Source organism: Lycorma delicatula, chromosome 4 (genome assembly GCF_047948215.1).
Source record: "Lycorma delicatula isolate Av1 chromosome 4, ASM4794821v1, whole genome shotgun sequence".
Classification (NCBI taxonomy): domain Eukaryota; kingdom Metazoa; phylum Arthropoda; class Insecta; order Hemiptera; family Fulgoridae; genus Lycorma; species Lycorma delicatula.
Window position 1 is genome coordinate 178202099 of NC_134458.1, and position 23008 is coordinate 178225106.

At 30.0% G+C, this 23008-nt stretch overlaps 1 protein-coding gene across 3 annotated transcripts in view; it reads left to right on the forward strand.

Annotated features, from left to right (window-relative positions):
* Picot (putative inorganic phosphate cotransporter protein picot) overlaps nt 1–23008 on the forward strand; it is a 385272-nt gene that overhangs the window by 311345 nt on the left and 50919 nt on the right. For all 3 annotated transcript variants that reach the window (XM_075364767.1, XM_075364765.1, XM_075364766.1), the window contains exon 2: nt 22533–22717. In XM_075364767.1, coding sequence (XP_075220882.1) covers nt 22533–22717 — 185 coding nt within the window. The remainder of the gene's footprint in view (nt 1–22532; nt 22718–23008) is intronic.

A 23008-nucleotide genomic window follows, 5' to 3' on the forward strand; every position in this document is an offset into this window, starting at 1 on the left:
TATGGTTAAGTTGTTTAAACTCCTTGATCTTATTATTTACAACCTGATTTACTGTTATTTATAATTAGAATGTACTATTAACCTATTTTTTTAAGTCTATGGTTTTTTTTTCATTTAATTTTTTTTTATATAAAAATTGCCAACATGTTATTTTTATGTTATGAATCAGAAAATATGTGTAGAATTTTTTTTTAACAGGTGTATAAGATGTAAATTTATTTTAATTTTATATAAATCATAGTTTTTTCCGTGTAAATTATTTTATTTTAATATATTGAACCGTAACGGAATAGAATTTCAAGGATAAAAAAAGTATTTCATTCAGTATAATATGTACGCAATTTTGTTTAATAACGCTGTTCAACCAAAATAATAGATTATTATATAAAATGCTTTTATTTATATATAAAAAAAAAAGTCTAATTTAAAACCTTACCTAAATCAGTCGTTTTAATTTTGTTTGTACATCAATTGCGATTCATCGATTAATCTGTTGATCTTGTAAATTTCATTTCCGTGTAAACCGTTGTAATTTTTAGTTTGTGTTTGTGTAGCAGTGGAGAGGGGTCAGAATCGTTATCTTACGTAGAATCCAATCTGTATACTTCAGATTTTTTTTTTCTTTTTTTATCCAAAGAGAATTTATATTTCGTCTTAAGAAGGCAAATTAGTACGTGAGAAAATACCGATTTTTATATTATGATATTCAACATTGCACGTTAATGTGACATGAGATTAAAAGAGAACTTTTGTGGGAAACGATTGGAATATGTAGAAAAAAATATCTTTCTAACAAACAACTTTTACTTCCAAAAGCCAACAATAAAGCTGCTACTACTACTTTTAGAATTTTCTTAAAACAAATGAATACTCTTTTAGACACTGAGGAATTTTGGTTCACAAGTCTTGTGCCGGTGGTTAGCGATAGTCTTCCTGTCCAGGAGAGGTGATATAGTTCGACTGGATCAGTTATATTTTAATACTTTCTCGATTTTGTCCTTCGTCAACATTCTGGTGTATTAACAACATATCCTCGTCTGGGAATATATGGATGTAACAAATTCGTAAAGAATAAAAGAAATACAGCTGTCTACGGACTATTAATCTAGAAAATAGCAGAGGATACGTGGAACCGTACGTAATATCATACTTACGAATAAGTTAAGAAAAAATAATTATATTAATTTTTTTTTTGTAAGATGAGAGAAGTACCTTAAACTTTTGGGACTAAAAAACATTAACTTTTTATAAAAGTAAATTTTTAGCTCGCGAAGAAATAAAATTATTAGGATAATGATTGAGCTGGGAATTCCTTATATGTTGGTCAGAATGATCGGTCTGTGTGCCTTGATGATACTGAGAAAACAGTGAAAATTGGAGGTGAGATAACGAAATGTTTCGAGACTTGTACGGGTGTGAGGTAGGGAGATACCGGTGTAATCCGGTATTGGAATAAGTTTACAAGAAGGTTTGTTGGGAAAGAAGCTGAATTGTTTGGAAGAAGATTGCATTTGCTAACGTATGCTGATGATGTGGTTATGATTGATGAAAACGAAATTGAATTGGAAGAATGTTTATACCTTTTAGGAAAAGTGTAAAAGCAATGATTCTATAGATAATTGAGGACAAGACGGTAACATGGTGGTTACGAGTGGTGGTGGGGCTGGAGAGGGGATAGTTGCGTTTGGTCGGAAGCGATACAGAAAGAAATGAGGTTAATTATCTGGGATGGATGATCAGGTATACGAATGAGGGTGAGCGAGAAATAAGGAAGCGATTAAGCGAGGGGGAATAGAGCCATGTATGGGTTGAAGATGGTGTTGAGATCAAAGGTAGTTTCTAGAGCCTCTAAACTGAGAATATGCTGGACGGTGTTATGTCCGATTTTGACTTAGGATGTGAAATGCGAGCGCTTAACTAAATGACAGAAAAATTAACTAGTATTATTTAAAATAGTGTCAAAAAGAATTTTGGAACCTGTGAAGGATCGAACAACACGGGAATAGAGGGTGAGGACGGATAGGGGTTGGTTGAGATGTACAATGATGATGGAATTGTGAGGGTGATGCGGATTAATATACAAGATGGGCGGGTCATGTGGTCACAACGGAGGAGGACAGGATAATTTCAATGGTGATAAGTCACAGTGAAGAGGAGAGTTGTAGAAGAGGAAGTCCTAGACGGAGATGGTGTCAGGAAGGATTTAAGTGATGACTGGCCGGTGGTGGCAAAGGATAGGAAGAGGTAGAGTAGGGTTTTATCGCAGTTCATGGATCCGCGAAATCTATCAAGACCAGGATAATTTAATTTATGTAAAAGTAAATTTAAAAAAAAACAGTTTGAGTAATTAGAAATCTGTCTTGGGTTACTATATAGAGAGATGGAGGGGTATGTCCATCCGTACCGTATGAATTTCTTTTTCACAAATTCTTTTTGTGAATTTTTGTTTTCTACAAATATTCCTTTTTTTCTAAAAGGCTTTTGATGTAGCTCCATACGAAGTTCAGGTATCCTTTAGGTAGCATTTTAAGTGCAATTAAAAAAAAATCTTCATTTTTGTTTTGAGGGAGGAAATTGTCTGTAGCTGATTAAACTATACCTTAAAATTTAGCATTTCATCCAAAATTAAGCACAAGAATTGTATAAATAATTTTGTTTGAGTAATTTTCATCAGCAGTTATAGTTAATAAATATAGTCCCTTATTTTATCCAAGTTTTTAGTCTCGGACATCAGGAATACGTTGTTATGTTGGGACCAGCATCTGTTGAACTTTTTTTTAAATATACGGTTTAAAAAATAAATAGACTTTTAAAAAATATAACTTAATGTAAAATCCGCCCTAAAAAGTAAAAAATAATTTTACTTTCCCGTCTAGATTGCGCTGTAGTTGTGCTTTAGCCCTAGAAGGGAACGCATTGTAATCGATCCAATTTGGGCATATACGGTTTTCACCGATTTTGACACCTAAGGAACCCGAAAAACCGAATGTTAATGTACGTGTGTTCGGTGTTGATCTCTAAATCACCTTATATCTCCACAACTACCGGACTGATTTTGACCATACTTTGTCAGATGGGGCATTGATGCCATTTACTTTTCAACTTAAAAGGTCAAGGGGGAGAGGCTGTAGAGCAAGGTCACCTTCAGCATCTCGAGATTTCGCCAAATTAAAATCATATTTTTCTTAGACACATTTGTTGACAATTAAAAAATAATATTTGTAAAGAAACGTTTTTTTGGAAAATCGTACTCCCACCCAAAAAAATGCTGTTGTAGTCGTCTGATATGTTGTGACATCACAGGTGAGATGTAGAATTAAATAAATTAATAATATTTAAAGTGAAAAAATGTAACTCGGTCTGAATGGGTTTCGAACTTGATCGCCCGGTTGACTCTGTAGCTGGTGCGTTAAGCCTCACGGCTACACATGTGTGGTCAGCTTTTTTAAATTCTTCTTAAATTTTTACTTTTAGAATTTGAAATTTAAAGAATTAAATTTGTTTTGTAGTTTTGGAACTTTTTTAAATTATTAAATTATTTTTTTATATTTTAATTATGGGCAAGCTTACAGAAACGCTACCTTATGAAAAAAAGCGATTCCTATGAAACAAATCTTAAAAAGTTCCACTTGGATTAAAAAATAAGAAAATGAATGCAGAGAAACGATGTAGACAACCACTAAGCGTAAGCCAACGTTATTTGGAATGCGGAAGTCTGTAATATTTTAATAATATTATTAAACTTACACTAATCTGTATTAAGCAAAAATAACAAAGAAGATAAAGAGAATATTAAGTTGAAGTAAATAAATATTATGACTACTTTTTTTTTGTTTTCAGTCATTTGACTGGTTTGTTGCAGTTTTCCAAGATTCCCTATCTAGTGCCAGTCGTTTCATTTCGGTATTCATCCTACATCCCTAACAATCTGTTTTACATACTCCAAACTTTATCTGCCTGCACAATTTTTCCCATCTACCTGTCCCTCCAATATCAAAGCGACTATTCCAGGATGCCTTAATATTTGGCCTATAAGTCTGTCTCCTCTTTTAACAGTATTTTTCCAAATGCTTCTTTCATCATCAATTTGCCGCAACATCTCTTCATTTGTCACTTTATCCACCCATCTGATTTTTAACATTCTCCTATAGCACCGCATTTCACATTTGATTTCTTTAATCGGTTCATATTTATATTGCCACGCTTTATTACAGTATTTACATACTGTGTCTAATTTTGTCTCCATTGTAATAAGTTGTTAAAACTCTAACGATAAATTATCATTATCAAAAAAGCTTTTTCTAAAAGTTTTCGGTGTTGGACAATGGTGGGAATATGTACTACATTTCCTTTATCTTTCAAATTAAACAGCAAATAAAGCCTAGATAAATAATTTTGCATAAGGATGTTCAAATACATCGGTTCATTTCTTACCTTACAACACCATATACGTAAGTAAACGAAAATTCACGTAAAAACATAAAACTTTCCTTTAAAAAAATACATATTTTTTTAAAAATCAAACAAAAAAAATCATAAATTTCTTTGGATATGTATGTAAAATTATTTTTTTCCTCGAATTATTAAATTCGTAACTTCGGCATACCAAGGTAAGATTAATTCCTTTGATACTTTTACTCGTAAAATAATATTTAATTAAATTCTTAACCAAAATATTTTACTAGGTTCGTAATATATTTTTACTGCCCCTGAATTTCATTATATTGACTTTTTTAATATATTATTTTCCGGGAAATAAGTATTTAAAAATGCATCTAATTGGTATCCGGGATTTTGTTTAATTGTTTGTACGTATTATTTAAAATAGGATTGTTTGAATTAATTTTTTTTTTTTTAATATTGCAAATTTAGCAGAACGAATATTGTTCATTGTGAAGGTTGGCACATTACAATATTATCGGCCTTGTATTTGAAAGGAGGAAATGAGTTTCCGCCCCGTGATGTTTATATGGAAATTTAAAAAAAAAGGAAAACAATAAAGGTATTTTGAAAAATATAATGATTCTTTTTATTTATTTATTACTGTTATTGTTTATATATATATATATATATATATATATATATATATATATATATATATATATATATATATATATATATATATATATATATATATATATATATATCAATTTGATTACTGGGATCTAAGAAAATAATGAAGTTTTTTATCAGTTTAAAATATTTTTAGGGCCTATTAGTTAATTTCACGTATTATGTTTTGTGAAGTTCATCGTATGTTCTAGTTGTATATTTAGATCAAAAGTGAATAGTTAGTTATTAACGTATTTTCGTCATGTATAACGCTCTGCAATAAATCTGTTAACTTGGGAATGAAAACGTATGTAAGCTATATCTCAATTTGGCACCGTTACGTAGATATATGACCTATAACACGTCGTATATTATAGAGACCACAAATGTCATATATCGTGACATAAATAACTTATTCATTTTTTATATAATTTAAATACTTATTTAAAATTTTGTTTACAGTCTGAAACTTTGGACTTTTACTTGAAATTAGGACTTCATTTTAACAAAAAGCTTAAAAAATCCCCTAATCGGAAAAGAGCTTTGTATGCTATATTTCAAAATAATAGCCAGAATAACTTCTTTTTTTTACACTTTTACTTAATAATAGATAGTTAATATCTAGGAAACACTCTTGTAAAAAAAAATTACAACAAAGATAAATAAAATCATTATTTGTTATTTTTTTATAAAAAAGGCAAATCAAAAAAATAATAAAACTTTATTAAAAAATCGACCAGATTAAAAATGTTTAATTCTTTAAATTTTGACTTTGATAGTACAAATTGCTATTAATATCTCAATAACCCATAATTTTGACCCGAATTAAAAAATTTGAATTTCAAAGAAAAATTATTTTTTACTTTTTATTTTGGTTTTTCAAGGTAGTAATTTTTGTTTAAAATATAGATTGGCCTATAAAAAAGATATGATTACAAATTTGTACCTTACTGTCATTGTTTATTTATTCTTATATAGTGTAAAAATGATACATAAAAAATTTAACAAATTTTTTTAAAATTGTCAATTTAAAAAAAAATCGAAAAATCATTTTTAAACTTATCGGCTCCCCTATCCCCCAATATTGCCCTCAGAGTATTTATTAGACCACTTGCATTACCAGTACATTTGGGAAGACATAAAAAATATGCAGTAAATAAGAAGATAACTTTTTCGATTTTTGGGGAAGGGGAGAATTTGAGGACAAAATGTTTTTTTAAATGGTAAGATAAGCATGTGTGGATGTTCTGCTTATATAAAATGGGATTATGTATGCAAAAAATTTGAGAAAATTGACCCCAAAGAAACTATTTTCCCCACTCTCTGGAGATATTTACCTCAAACTTTTACCAAACAAATTTTCCTATATACTTAGTCTTTGTGCCAAATTTAATCAAGATCAGGTTATCCAGTCTAAAGTTATTAAGTTTCAAACATGTCAGTTAACATTCATACATATATACACATGTACATATGAATATTAGCCCCCACCCCTTTTTTTTGGAACACCCCTGGACCATGAAATATTGAGAAAAATGAAACTCATACTCCATTTTTTGAATGATTATCATACTTTCCTTCTTGCAGCAGAGCACTAGAACTATAATTGCTATGCTGCTAATATTAAAAAAATAAATAATGAAAGATGATAAAGTAGTGCTATAATTCTGTAATATTAATTTATATTAAATAATGATAGAAAAAGATAAATTATATCTATTTTTAAATCATCTGTGTAGTCCAATATAATTTTCCATTAAAACATATACTTAAGCATCTAGAAAGGTCTTACAATAAAACTATCAGATAAACTGCCTCCACAAAATATAAAAGAATCATAAAACGTGAAGATTCACGTGAATCTTTCATTGATAAATTTTCAGGTTAAACGTTATAAAAAGTACATGCAGTCTGATTTGAGACTTGAAAAAATTAAGATTTAAGTACTGAAGACTTAAAAAATAAGTTAACTGTACCTTGTTCTCTTGTACATAAAAGTTATAATACTGTTGTATTAATCTGTTACCTCCTTTTATTGCTTTACACTTCCTATCTCAGTCTTACTTATGGTTGTAAATTGACAAGTAGAACACCTGTAGTTATAAGAAGAATTAATGAGTATTGTTTTATCTGAACATAATCATGTCCAGTTTATAACCAGTCTTTACATTGAATCAAGTGATGGTGCATGCAAATACACTACAAGTATAATATATTCTGTTTATAAAAAACAATGAATGCAAACATTATTCTCTTCCCTTTTCCCTAATCTTTTCTATTGTAAGGCTAACACAAGTTGTTTGTTATTTCTTATTATAAACTGTATGCCATTTTCAGAAAAATTTGATCTCATGTCCAGTTGATTCTACTTCTATTCATCAAAAAAATTTTAAGGTTTGAAAGTTATTGAATAATATTTTAAACATATGTTGAAAATAATTTTTACTTCCTTGTACATAGTAAAGAAAGTATTGTGATGGCGAAAAATTTTGGTTTTCAGATTTCAACGGAAATATCCATCTTGACCAATCCCTGAACCCATTTTGACTAGTTTCGGCATGATGTCTGTTATATATCTCTCACAACTCAAAAACGATTAGCAGTAAGATGTTAAAATTTTGGATTTAGAACTGTTGTAACATTTAGTTGTGCACCTCCCCTTTTGATTGCAATCGACTGGACCAAAAATGCCCAAAATAAAAAAATTTGGATTTTGGATTTTTTTTACTGCAGTAATAATCCCTCATTGGTAGCTTTTTAACAATATATCATAATTGGTACTTATTTGCATTGGTTCTAGAGTTATACCCAAATAAAATGTTAATGAAATATTTTGATCTTACAAGGGGAAGGCACTTCAGTTTGAATCCAACTTCATCTCCTTTTTTTAACTTTTTTTTATTTAAATATATTTATTAATAATTATTAATCTCAAATTCCAAAAAAAGTTTTACAATAAATAATAATTTAATAATAACAATAAAAAAAAAAGAAAAAAAATGTCAGAACTATTAATGAAATAAAATTTTATGTATTTTTCATTTTAAAAAAATGTCCATATTTAATTTAATAGGCGTACAAGGAAGTCATGTAGTGTCCACATCAGATTTTTTTTATTTTAGATAGATGGTGGCTCTCCTCCTCCATCAAGTTAAAATAGATTTTGAGTGCTTAAAATCAAAATAGGAACAACAAATTTAAGGAAATATAACAAATTTATTTGTATATTGTAAAATCTGTTGCTTATTAACAATTTCTTCATTATGTAATTATTAAACAATAATTAATTGGAATCATATAAATTTTAAAAGAAATAGAATATATAAGTTTGTGCAGTAAATCACATTATTTTACTCTGTGTTTTCTGAATTTTGTAAGCATCTTGGCCTTTCATCCAGAGGTTCCAGGTTTGAGTCCTGGCCATGCATTGTATTTTTCACACATTATAAAATCGTCATCATCCATCATTAGCTGTTATATGGTGTCAGTTGGTTGTTGAAAAAGTAAATAAATATCTGGTCTGTTTACAATCTTTGTAGTGTCAGAGCTCACTTTGTCATTATCATATCATGATGATAGAAAAAAAGTTATAATAGTAAAAAACTTTCAAATAAAAAATATTTTTCTCAAAACATATTCCAATAATGAGAGTTTTAAATAAGTAATAAAGATGCACTTTTTTATTTAGTTCAATTTTTTGGCACGTTACTCTGTACTGACTAGTCACCAGAAGTGAAGCCAACTTAAAGGCAATGTTTATATAATATTAATAGAGATTTTTTTCAGTAATATGTATAAAAGTAATTACTCTGTGTTGAATCAACCTTGACCTTAATTGTTTAAATATTTTATATTTATGACTGTATGTAAATGTACCTGCATTTGTGAAATGATTAATTTTAAATGTGCTATTTAATTTGTATAATTTCATTTAATATAATAAAATGCTATTCTCTGTGGCAGAGTGGTAGGGTTTCTACATTTCATCAGGGATTTCAGTGGATAACAGAGGTCCTGGGTTCAAGTCCCTCATCAGGCCTTGTATTTTCTTATGTGTCAAAAATCATTATTATCCATCAGCACCTGTTATTCGTGTGTTAATGACTAAATTAGAGTTTTACATTAATTTTAATTATATACTTTTCCAGTTTAAACATATAGAGAATTTTTAGTCCATATCACTTTTATAAATTATAAACAATTTATTAAAATTTTATGTTTAGCTTTAATAAATTCATATAAAATTGTCTTGCTTCAATGTGAAATAAATATCTTGCATCAGTCTGTACTGTAATTAGTATTCAGTGAATAAAATTATATAATTCATGGCTGTATGTGTGTATGTATACACTCCCCCCCATACACACACACACACACACACACACACACACACACACACATATATATATATATATTACATACATAGAATAATATGGAATATTTATTCTCTAGTTGCAAAAGTTATAAGATTATTAAGATGTATAAAGAAAATTTAAGAAATAGACGACTTCGTCAATGTATGTTCACAGATAATTGAAAAAAAAATTTATTGTTTTTTCTTTGAATATTTTATTACTACACATACTTTGTTTTAATTGCATTCTTAAAAGCTAAAAATAGTTATGAACTCTGGTTATTATTATTTTGTTTAGTTGAATGTCCCCCTACAGAGTTGAGACTAAATTTGTAATGTCATATAATGCATTCCTTCTTACAGAAAGATTCATATATTAAATGATAAACACATATTAATCTGTCATAAATACTTGTATTTCTTTTGACTATAATACATGATAGCCATTCAATGTTGACAAACTTACATAATTAAAGAAATGATCTTAATAAGAAGTATGGTAATAGTTGAAAAGCCAAATAAATATTTGGAACTATTCAGACACAACTTGGAGCAGTGTGAGAGATTAACCAGTTGAGATTTCAACTCCTTTGCATTCTTCTGTTGATTATTGTATTCAAGGAAACAGAGTAGTTACAGTAGAAAGAATTATGAATGTTGTAGTGCAAATACTTGAGTAGTTCATCCAGTTGTTACTCATGACAAAGAGATTTACCACAAAGTGAATTCTAAAACTGCTTACTGACAACCGTAAAGAATCCAAAATTTGCATTGTTAGGGAACTCGGCCAACACTATTTGATTGATGGAAATGAATTGGAAGAAATGGTGATATTATGAGGCTCTGAACTGGAGCAGTGTAGTAATATATACAGGTGTCTCACAAAAAAATGAAAAGAATTTCATGAGATGTTATAAAAGTGAAAATAAAGAAAAATGATCGTACAAACATGGCTCCAGAAATGCTTAGTTTTCAACTTATAATGTATAAAGCTGTATGAAATTCTTGGAACATAAATTAAGGATAAATTTGATGATTTCATATGATAATTGACCTGAAAAATTTTATAAAAAATTTCCCAGAATGGTACTTGTTTGTAAACTGAACTAGTAATTTTTGAGAAAATTTCTGTAAGTAACAAAAAATTGGTATCACAAAACACAGTTTTTTAGGTTTGTCATACAATAAATATGTAAATTGCCAGTAAAGAAAAAAATTTGTAGAGAATTTAATTTCGAGAAAATTTGCGTAACTAACATCTGAACATGAAGGAGAGTTTAAGGATTTGACTTTTATTAAAAATCTGACCAAAACTCAACAGAAAATACTGCCTTATAGTTTTAAACCAAAACAAGAATCACTTCACTTTTGGAAAATATCATACTATAAATATAGAATTTTTTTTTTAAAGAAAAAAGTAACATAAGTATTGTACTGTGATTAAACATTGATTTTTGAGATTCATAATTGTTCAAAATGTCACAGAGCTCGATAACTTCTATGATTGCACCATTGAAATCGGTTAGTTATTTTTTATTACTTTAATGCAAGCATGGTGACAGAACTGCAAAAGATGAATCTCTCACTGGCAGTTTAGATGAACTTAATATCAGAAATTATTGGAATTATCCATGTTGTCATTATGTAAGATTATCTATTAAAGACATGTGAGGGGCTGACATTAAGAATATCTTAAGCAGTGAATATGTACATATGAAAACATTTTCTGCAAGGTGGGTGTTATGTTTATTTAGTCACAGTGTATCTAAACAATGAATTGTGTATTAATTCATTACTGTAAACATAGATGAACTGACCGGTAGAAGCTAGTAAGAAGTGCTCCAAAAATTTTTAAAGACGGTAGGCTGTGCCTAACTGGTTTCTTTTGGGATGTGAATCGAGTACAAGTTATTAATAATTAAGGCATAGTATAGATTGTCTTGAAAAAGGAAAAAATTATACTGATAGACAAAAAAAGTTTGTTTAATGTTTCTCCAAGTGTGATACCATTTCTCGAGTTGCTTATTTGCGTACATTACAGATCTGCAAATACAATTTTTCTATCACCCTTAGTTTTAAATAAATTACGCTTCAAAAAAATTTAAGCGAAAATAATAGTTAAAATCTGTAAAATTTATAATTTTGCACGGCCATACCTGTGTTAGAATGATTTTGCTGATGCTTTTCTTTTATAAATAGCCTCAGGCACATTCCAAATTAATGTTCAGCAATAATTGGCTAACATGTTAGTGTTTCATTTTCCTTTATAATGGCTTTCCATCACCGAGATATCTTTGTGGAAATGTTCACAGTGTTCATCACTCTCATCTCCGAGGTTGTCCGGGAAAAAATCCAGATGTAAGTGGAGGAAATGTATTTCAAAGACATATTACATCCCATAGCTCTGTATGAAGTAAGAAGTTTATTAACAATATTGTGATAATTGTCAGATTTTTGTTTGCTGAGAAAATTTTTGCAAATATCTTTAAATGAAGCCCAAGCTGCACTTTTTACATTATTTAACATTGAGGTAAATTCATCATCTTTGACCAATTCTCTTATTTGAGAACCAACAAATATTCCTTCTTTAATTTTTCCTTCACTTAAATTTTGAAATTTCTGCCTGATGTACAAAAATCCCAGACTATCCTTCTTCATTGCTTTTACAAAATTTTTCATTAGTCCAACTTGATATGAAGAGGGGGTTTGGGTTCAACTCAGAGCTCATGAATAATATTTTTACCATTTGGAGTTAAGTTGTCTCGTTTCTTCCACTCTTTGGTAACATAATGTTTATCCCTAGCTCGGCTGTCCCATTCACAAGAAAATACATGTACTGTATAGCAACTGCATGCCTAACAAAATAGCTATAACTTTCAAATCACCGCATATGTTCCAGCTGTGTTTTTTATAATTTATTTTTTCAAGAACGACTTTCATCACATCGTATGTCTCTTTCAATTTAATGCCATACGCGATTGTTATTGAAGGATATTTCTTACCGTTGTATAGTAGAACCACTTAAACTACACTTGGACGAATCTATGAAAAGGCTCCAGTCCTCAGGTTTATGAATTTGTCTTAAGTACAACATAAATAAGATCATCAATATTTGTGCAATAAACCAAATTTTTTTCATCAATAAAGTACTGAGAAAGTTCTTTTTGTTGGCTTTGATAACCCAAAATTTTTGTGTTTTTTTGAAGGAAATTCCAGCCTTGCAGTCTGGATCATAACAGTTCAGCTTGATTTTTTGATAAATTTAAATCCCCCAACCAAGTTATTTAATTCACCTTGTGATATAAGATGTGGTGTATGGAAGATAATTCAAAATGAAAATCATTGTTGTCTTCTTCAGTACTGCCTGATTCTTTATCGCTGCTTTGGAAACATACATTCACCTGGCTCAGGAACTGGAATAATTTCGCTGTGAGGTACAGGCCTGATTGCAGATTGCAATGAAGGATATTTTACAGTATGTGTAGGTTTTTTAGAAATTCCAGACACACTTGTTAAACAAAATTAACAATCGGTTACGTGATCCTTAGGTTCATGCTAAACCATAGGTACATCAAATGGCAAAGCCTTCCATGTACCTTTCAGCTATCATCTTAAATATTCAGAGCAATTAGTGCATACTATATGAGAAGCCCATGTCTTATCTTTATCACCAATTTTACACTGAAAGTACAAATGATATGCTTTTTTAATGTTTTTTCTATTTGATTTTACAATAAACTCACCACATACATAAAAAAAGGCATGCACATCATTTACACAATTTTGAGGCTTTATGACACTGGACTGTTAACAAACTTAAGACAGCAGTAAGACTGAACAAAATTAATTCGTTCCTAAATCCAGTGCTTAATACAAACAACGCAGCTGTGTTTTCATCTACATGTTTTGACCTGCACAGACATGATTAATCTTGTCCATGAAAGCTATCTTCAGTATGAGATATGATGTCATAATATGTGACTGTGATATGATTTAATTGTTTGTCTAGTATTGTTTACAAATTATGTAACAAAGTTAAATAAAAAAAATGAGCTAAAAAAATACATTATAGGAGCTTAAAATGCTAACTGTATGTTGAAAAATGAAAAAATCCTTTAATTAAAATTAAAAAATTTTTCAAAACTGGTGGGTGATAGAAAGATTCTGAGTTCATATTCATTTTCAGCATCAAAAAAAATATTAAAATCAATTATTGCATGTTAGGAAACAAAAATTATATTAGCAGTGGTATTACAAAATTTTATGCAGAATTGTGGATCAATTGATTAATGTAATCAAGAGAAACAGCCATGTTTAAAAAAAAAGTTAATTTTAACAAGATTAATGGTCCACCCCCAGCTCGCCCAGATTATTAAATAGTAATTTAATAAGTAAAATTTCATAAACTATGCATGAATTGACTCCATTTATCATATTCTTGAAATTTTTTTACCATATATATTTTTTCCTGTTTCCAAACAAAAAAAGAACGATTTGCCTGAAATATATTTACATGAATCAATGTAGTTCATGGATAAAATAATAATGGAGTAATTAACTTAAAAGGGAAACTAAAACAGGAAAATTAAAAAAAAAATGTTTTTCCAATGAAAACATAGCAGTTTATTACAGAAAATGATCAAACATTCATTTTATAAATTTCAAAATTATAAGAGGTTTGGGACCTATAGAGTCAAGTAAGTAAGTACAAATGTATGTAAGTAATAAGGTAAGTTAATGTAGCTGTATGTGTGGGAAGTAATTTCTCCCTTCTACAGAGGAATTATTTATTCTAAAGCTATATTTTAAAACAACACAGTAATAGAAAATTTTGAATTAGTACGGTGGTAATTTTATTTACATAATTAGCATTATTATTTTGCTTATTTCAAATTGTTGCAACAAACATTCATGTTAAATAACCATTTTCTTTGACATTTTTTATTATAATTTTGTTATGTACTTTTGCGTTTTTTAACATTTCATTTATTTAGTGGCATTTGTAAGATTCTTTTAAGGAAATATGCTGATGAATTTTACTAACAATTTTTTAATGTTTAAAAATTAGTATGAATGTCTGTGCGACATTTTACTTTTTTATTATAAAGTTTACTATTATGTTTCACATTATCTGATAGATTTCATAATTATAGTATTGCAGTTTTTCAATGGACTATGGCAAAAAAACTAATTTTTCTTTTCATAGTGTGTAATTTAATTTTTTTTTTTACCAGTATCTCAAAAATTCTTATCAAGAATTTTAACAAGTTTGCACTGCCAGCTAATAATTCCTGTTTTATTTTCAGACTATTTTATGAATTCACAACAGAGTGTTACTATTTGCTAAAACTCGCTTGGATCTTCTGTGGTCTCTTGTTCTCTGAAATAATAATTCTTAAACCTTACCTATCATTGTATTTGATTTTATATTTCAGGATCAATCTTATGTACAGTTTTTTAATAACAAGTGGTAGTTTGTGGATTAATTATAAGAGATTTTTATAATATAATTTAGGAATGCTATATCTCTAATGTGTGAATTTTTAAAATAATTATGCATGCTTTTTTTAATTAAACAAATTATTTTCAGGGTTCCTGAGTAAGATAGTAAACTGCATAATTGCATCCCTTACAACCTGGTAGTTCCTCAGTAGGAGGAATATTTACAGGCTGTATAATTGTAAATACTTTTAAGATAAAATAACTCTTGTATTTCTGATTATTTACATATGTTACAAACATCAGAAAATTGTTACAGATATTCTATAGCACCAAATTAATATATCTTTTTGTGGGAAACAGTACTTATATATATAATACAATGTCTCCTCCATTTTAGTAATAGTTTATTTTTTATAAAATGTTCCAACTTTTGAATTTTTTAATATTGCTACTTGAAATAATTGTTTTATCATTTATTTCTAAATTTGGGATTGGATTTGGAAGGGTTTTCAAACTTTATCAGATGTTTAGTGATAATCTTCTCCACACCTTAAAATTATGAGTTTTATTATCTTTTTACTTTTCTGCTGTGCCAAGTCTGAACCTTTTCTATCTTAATTTTTGTTAAATTAGAGTTATTATTGGGGTGGAAATAATTTTCAGTTTCTTTCTACAGTAGAGGATAATATCCAAACTTTAAATAATTTGTACAAATTTTTCAAAATGTTTTAGTTAGACTGTAACTACATTTGATAGCTTTAAAAGTATTATATTGCAAGGGATTGAATTTTCTGGTGTTTTTTTTTCAGGTTTAACAAAAAGATCTGTATAAGTTTTTTAGTTATTTTTTTTCTTTTGTTGAGAACATAAATAAATTAAAGTAAGCACTATTAAAGGAATATTAATAATTTTCAACTTTTTAATTGAGGGTAGGGTTAAATGTTAAAGTTGTAAGATAATATTGTGAAAGTTCAGTGATATTAACAGATTCATAAATATTTTCCTTATTTAGAATTGATTTTAAATAACAATTTCTCGGAGACATAATTTTAATTCTCTAAAAATAACTTAGAATAATTTTCTTGTTGGGACTAAAATGTAGCATTTTAAATGATATTCTTTTAAACTTAAGTGGATTATTTTTAATATGTTGTAATTTATTAATTGTTGTAATTTAATATGTATTACTCGTATTATTTATAATTTTTTAATTATTACTCTCATGTTGCAACACTGTGTGTGTGTGCGCGCGTGTGCATGCATACATATATACTTACTTACTTACCTGTCTACAATTATTCAGTTTTTAAACATATATCTGTTTATTAAAATTTTTATGTGTTATTTGTTTATTCATTTTACTTCATTATTCAACCTAATATACATTATTTGTACATTGTTTTCATAGAAAATAAATTACATTTCTGTTTGATTTCTTATCAATATTTACTAGATTTATCATTATTATTATTATCAATATTCAGGTGTATTATTTATCATATAACTTTAACCTTCTTGTCAGGTGTCAGTTATTATTTAAATAATTACTCCACATTTTTAGAAATTATTTTAAGTAATTTATGCTATTTATATAATCTGATTTCTATTGTTCATTAACAAAGAAAAAAATGTTAGCTATTAAACATGATGTATTCATAATGTATATAATCATTTACTTCACCTACTTGGTGAAGTTGAAGTGTCTCAGTTTTTCATGTAGATAATTCTGGATTCGAATCCCAGTCAGACTTGACTTTTTTTTAAATAAAAAATGGAGAAGAGGCTTGATGTAGTTTTATTTTATGAATATACAGTCGAACCTCTATGTAACAAAATCTAGAATCCCGGGAAAAAATTTGTTTCATAGAAGTTTTTGTTATATAGATTTAACAAGAATATGATTTGATTTTACAGTTAGATGTTTCTGTCTATATATATGTATATATTCTATATAGAGGAATAGTATATTTTCCACAACATTTTGTCACAACAGAATAATTTGACTACCCATGTGGGTCAATTATATTAGCCCATACAAATATTGAATAGGCTAATATAATAGGGGCTCAATGGGAAAACATTACAAATACAATTATTATTTTTACACACACACACATGTGAATATATATGTTCGATCAGATTGTAATAAATTTATAATAAAAAATATTTTAGGGAAAAATGATAACAGATCAAAAGAACTCCATTATGAGTGCTATTCATGAAATTTAGTTATTAAAGCTTTTGTTCGGGCATGATGTAATGTTATCAAAGAGGCGATAATATTAATTTTATTCTAAATTTGATTTGTTTTGCTTCATTAATTCTTCACTGTTGTATTTGGCACCTGATTAATATAAATTAAGAATGAAGAAATGAAAAATTTTATTTAAATGAATATCATAAATTTTAATTATAAAATGGAACATTAAAATAACTTTAAAATAATCTTTACCAGTCATTTCTGTTTTTCATCTGAAAAAATCTAGGTTTGAATCTTAATCAGAGTTGGCTTTGCATATGTATATATATAAAATGCACACTTCATCCGTTGCAATGTATGTCTTCTTTGGTCTCTTGAGTAACGCTTGTTTTATTTTATTATGCATTTTAACTGTTGGCACAATTCTTTGTTAAAATATTACGATTATTTTTTTAGTTAAGGAAAGCAAAACTTTGTTCTTATTTTGAAATGTATTGTATTCCTGCCAGAATCATTATTGATTAATGATAATGTAGATCAAGTCACTCTGAAAAACAATACAAAACTTCTGCATTATTGTAGGAATCTTTCTTTTAGAAATTTTTAAACGTATTAATGAATGTTAGATTTCATAAATTTGCTATTTTTGTAATACAATTAAACATTTAAATTTATAATAAACAACATATTTTAGTTATTTACATTTACAGATGTTCAATCTATTTTGATAATTAGCAGATGTTGGTAGCAAATAAATTGTTTATTTAGTTTGAAAGACATAAGGGAACAAAATACATAAATCAAACTATAGAATAAATGTGTCATGAGATTTATTGCAATTTTCATATATTGATGTATGCATGTTAAATATACAGAAAAGCGATCAGGAACGTCATCATTACAACCATCACCAATTCCTTCATTACTTTTAGCGTCATCAACACCTCTAGCACTCATATCATGTATCTCTTTCTTTTCATAATCAACAACTCCATCATTATCATCATATACTTATAACCTTAGAAGATAATTTTTTAAAAGAAGTAATTGAAATTGTTTGTAAATGTTATTCATTGCTTTAATTATAATTAAATAAATAATTTTTTTTTTGTCAGAAGAGTAGGGAAAATATTTTATAGGCACATGTGGTCTTGTAGCCCATAGTGGTGTGGGACTCACCCTGGCAGGCCTACCCAATAAAACCCCTCCACCTCTACAACATGCGATTATGTGCCCACTTTATGGTAGTATCACAGCACCCCCACGTGTCTTATTTCCATCTGCACCTTCATTTCTGGCCTCACACCTCGAACTTATCAAGATCCTGTGATATTTTTTTAATCTTTTTGTTTATTTTTTTTAACCTCGACCTTGTGGCAGGGGACCTCCCCAAGAAGAGCGACTCGGATGTACTTATTCTCATCCCTGGACATCTTCCGCCAACTTGGTTCGGACGATCTTAACTGACATCGTGGAGACCGTGTGCCACGATCGTTCGGTCTGTAGCTAGTCCCAATTATGTTCTCTGGTGTAAGCACGCCGAATTCTCTCTGGCTTGCTTTCCTTTGCTGCAGAAACCAATCGCACACGAACACCATGTGTTTTGCGGTGTCCTCCTCCCCGCAGTAATCGCATTCCTGGGAGGGTCTCAGCATTCGCGCGCATAAGTGTGCTTGAAATATCCGTGACAGGTAAGGAAATGTGTCAACCCGTACCCTAGTTCCCCGTGTTTTCGGTACAGCCATCTCTGGAGGACTGGGAACAATCTGTAGGTCTATCTGCCTTTTGTAGACTGATCCCGTCGCTCCTGACACCTGCGATGCCATCACATCCATCTCACTCACCTGTGCATCTCTTCCCTCTTCTGGGCGAGGAAATCCAGGGGCGCAAAGTCCGGCCACTGCGCCGGTGGCATCGCCTGAGATGGTTCTGTAACCGCAGCATACCCGAAGGGAGACAGCGCGATGTAGCAGACGGGCTCCACACAGTACTTTCAAGAGCATCTGCTGGGACAAGACCCTCCGCTTCGATGTGCGGGCCAAGACTCCCGATGTTGGCCATTGTCCGACCGATCGGGGCACCGTTTCCTCGGCTTTAACCGTCACTTCTTCAACTTGCCTATGGAACGAAGCGTTCTTGTCTATCCACACTCCAAGGTATTTCACTGCAGAGGTGGGGTGGACTACCATCCTGACCCCCGTGGGGGAAAACACCCGCCTTGTGACGTACCACACCACTCTCTCCATTCCTTGCCTTGATGGGCTTTACCGGAGGTCATTTTCTAAACCCTCAGTACCTGATTACATATTTCACTCATCAGGATGGCGCTGATGCAAATGTCTCGAAAGACGTTTCCATCGGTGTTAAAACCCATCAACTAACAAAAGATATTTTTCAAACTACTTAATCGATTCAAAAAAAAACTGATAACAAAAAAAAATGTATAAATTGAGCTATAACAAAATATTAATCTCATACCCTCAAAAATTGTTCGCAACATCGCAGTTTTGACCTGCCATACCAAAATAACCAAAATTACCAATCAACCCACGAACATACCCACCAAACAACCGGGCACAATTTCCGAATGCGCCTACTCTGACGGAAAAATACTCAAACGGGTAGGGACCCGTTTGAGTATTTTAACGGATACTCAGGATACATTAACCTCTGCGGTCCTTTCGAGCCCCAAAAACCTTAAAAATCTTTGAATATTGCGCCACTCATCTTTAACTTTCCAGTTAGCCTGCAGATCCAAACTTGAACCAATACCCTCAAGCTCCCTGACCACCTCTGCACGCCTTAACTCATATTTTGAGCAGACGTACAGTACATGATATGCATCATCCAATACTAAGCATTGAGAACATTGACCCGAGTCAGTCTAGCCAAATCGAGCCAGCCTGTCCCGAAATGCGCCATACTCATAAAGGAACTGAGCCAAATGCCAGTTCGGGGAGAACCACGCGACCTCTCCCAACGCCCTTTTGTCTGGAAAGAGACCGTGCGTACACCGTCATTTTTCATCTCATTCCACCTGTCTTGCCAAATACCAAAACTTTCCTGCTCTATTTCCCGAATATGCTGCGCAGTCAGTTCACTCGACTTCTTTTCACTGTAACCTAACTGACGTTCCTACGCAAGGACGGACGTCAATTAGTTGTAACATCCGTAATAACTAGAACTGCCTCACCTGAAATAGTAGTCCCCCCCCCCCCGGTCCCAGTATGTAACAGGAGACGCTGAGCCCGCAACAAAATATCACGGTAGCTTTTATACCGCAGTCTGTTTGCCCAAACAGGTGCTGCGAAATGCATAATCACCTTGTCGTGGTACCGACTCTTAATGAAATCGGGGTTAGCTTACGCCTACCCGAGACTACGATCACTTAGGTCTTTTCCGACGAAAAGTGACGCCCGATCTCCTGCAGGCGCGAAAAATAATTTTTATCGCCTCGTTCCCAGCGTCCGTCACCCCCGACTTCACCGTTATCACGAGTGCCAAGTTGTCGGCGAACCCGGTAAAGGTTGCCCCAACGGGAAGCGCGATAGACTGGACTTACATCATACGCGATATTCCACAGTGTTGGCTCCAGCCTGGGGCCAACACTGCAATGTTTCACAGGATTCATTGCTTTTTCAGCACTGAACCCTGTGGAACATCGCAACTCAATTTGATCCGTACCTCTCCCTCGGCGGAACTACCCAACGCCGATCTTTCGGAGAGGTATAATAAGTAATATTGAATTAAATTAAATTGTTAATGAGAATAAATATTTAATCAAATTTAAATTTACTAAATGCATGCTTTAATTACAATTGACGTTTAATTATAATAAATAAATAAGCAAATGTTTTTATTGTTTATACCTATTATTATAATATAGGCGGCTGTAACTACTGTGTAACTTTGAAAACCGGAGAATTAATATCTTGGGCCTACTCTTCATGATAATGTTTTATACAGTCAGTATATAAAAAATTTTTAAAAAATTATAGTATTTTATCCTAATTATTATCAATTAAGGCAGGTTTGCACAAGTTATGTTTTTCAATTGTTTTACCACCTTGCATTTGTTACTCAGAATTAATTTTTTAATACGTATGAACTAATTTGTTTGTAAATTGCAATTAGTTTTTCAATATTTTATTTTGTGGTAGCCCTTAAAATTTCTTCTGTGGTTGTACTTATATATGTATTTGTGTATTTATTTTAAAAATTATGTAATTTATATTTTCAAAATTTTTGTTCTTTTATTTAGTTATTTCTCACTTAAATTTTACTTCCATCATGTTTAATTTATTCTCACTTTGTTTGTGGTATCTTTCCAACCCATAATTGTTATTTCCAATTATTACATTTGATGGTTTAAAGATTTGTTTTATTATTTTGACTAAAAAGGCCTAAGTTGCTTTCTGTTTTTTTAATAAAATTTTGTATATTTTTCCATAATTCCAAAGAACGGCTTTCTGTTTTGCTTATTTATTTTTTATGTAGATAATTAGACTGTTCGCATTTTAAATATTAAAAAGAAAAATAAATTCAGTTATTCCTTTTTTTGTAATTCATCCAGTTATTACATTACCATTCCTAACATGGTATGTATATTCTTATTAAATTAACTTACAATGCGACAAAGCAAATTAGCCTAAAAAGTATTACTAATATTTTGTTAATAATGAATGGGTAGTTGCACAACTGGCTGTAGGTTGAGGCGGAATTAATAGAGTACTAGAGAAACCATTGTGTAATGGCATGTGATGATTGCCTTCTCAGATGATTACAATTACTGTAAAACAAAAAGAAGTTAATTTTGTTCCTTTTGGTTCGAAGAGATTAACTATTTTTATTACATAATTTACATTTTTATTATTTTTACTAAAGGGAGAATTATTTGTTGGTAATGTTATAATATTATAAAATAAATTTCAGGTTAAAAGGTTGTATATTCTTATTTCCAGGGTTGGTGTTAATATTATAGTAGAATAGTGTACATGATTACGGTTTATAAGAAGTTAAAAAATAGAATGAAGCAGATAAATTTAAAGTGATCTTGAACAAAATTTAATTGAAATCTTTATTAGATGTGGAAAATTACAAACAAAAAAAGATATATATATTATTGGAATTATTTGAAGTTTAACTTTGTTATTACTGTATTAAACATCTTTATAAGATAAATATTGACTAAGCATTTCATATTCAAAAGTAAAACATGTTTACAATTTTATTACTGATTATTCTTTAATTTTCTTTACTGATATTTGAATATCTGCAGATGTAATACATGCAGGTTATGATTGTAATGATCAGTAATAGATTTAATCTTTTTTGTGATTGAATTTACTACTACTATTATCTTTTTCTCTTTCTTTTTTTGTTTTATTTTACATATTTTTTTACTACATGTATTGATTTACATTTATATGTTTTATTGTGTTTTTCCTTTATTTAAATTAATAACGTATTTTTTTACTGTTACAGCATGGTTTGGAACCAGACATACGGTGACATTCCTTTTATTTCTTGGTATGGCAAATGCGTATATTATGAGAACAAATATGTCAGTAGCTATTGTAGCTATGGTTAATCAGACTGCTTTGCCTAAAGATCCATCGGTTGTTGATGATGAATGTGGTGAAATAACATATAAAAATAAAACAGATGCTGTAAGTAGTTTGAATTTGTATTTTATCTTCTATAATACATAAATAATAACAAAACAGTAACAGTTTATTATCATTATTTTTTATTACTAGTTTGATAAAACTGTAATTTATTATTTTAACACGTAATCTTTTTAATGAGTTGTTTGAAAGTAAATCTCATTTATGTTTTAGATTATTCTATAATGAGTTTGCTTTGATTCTAAAAATGGAAATCTTAGATCAATCTAATGACCTTAAAATAATATTTAGAAATTTTTTTTATAATGAAATGAAAACTTAAGATTTTATTAG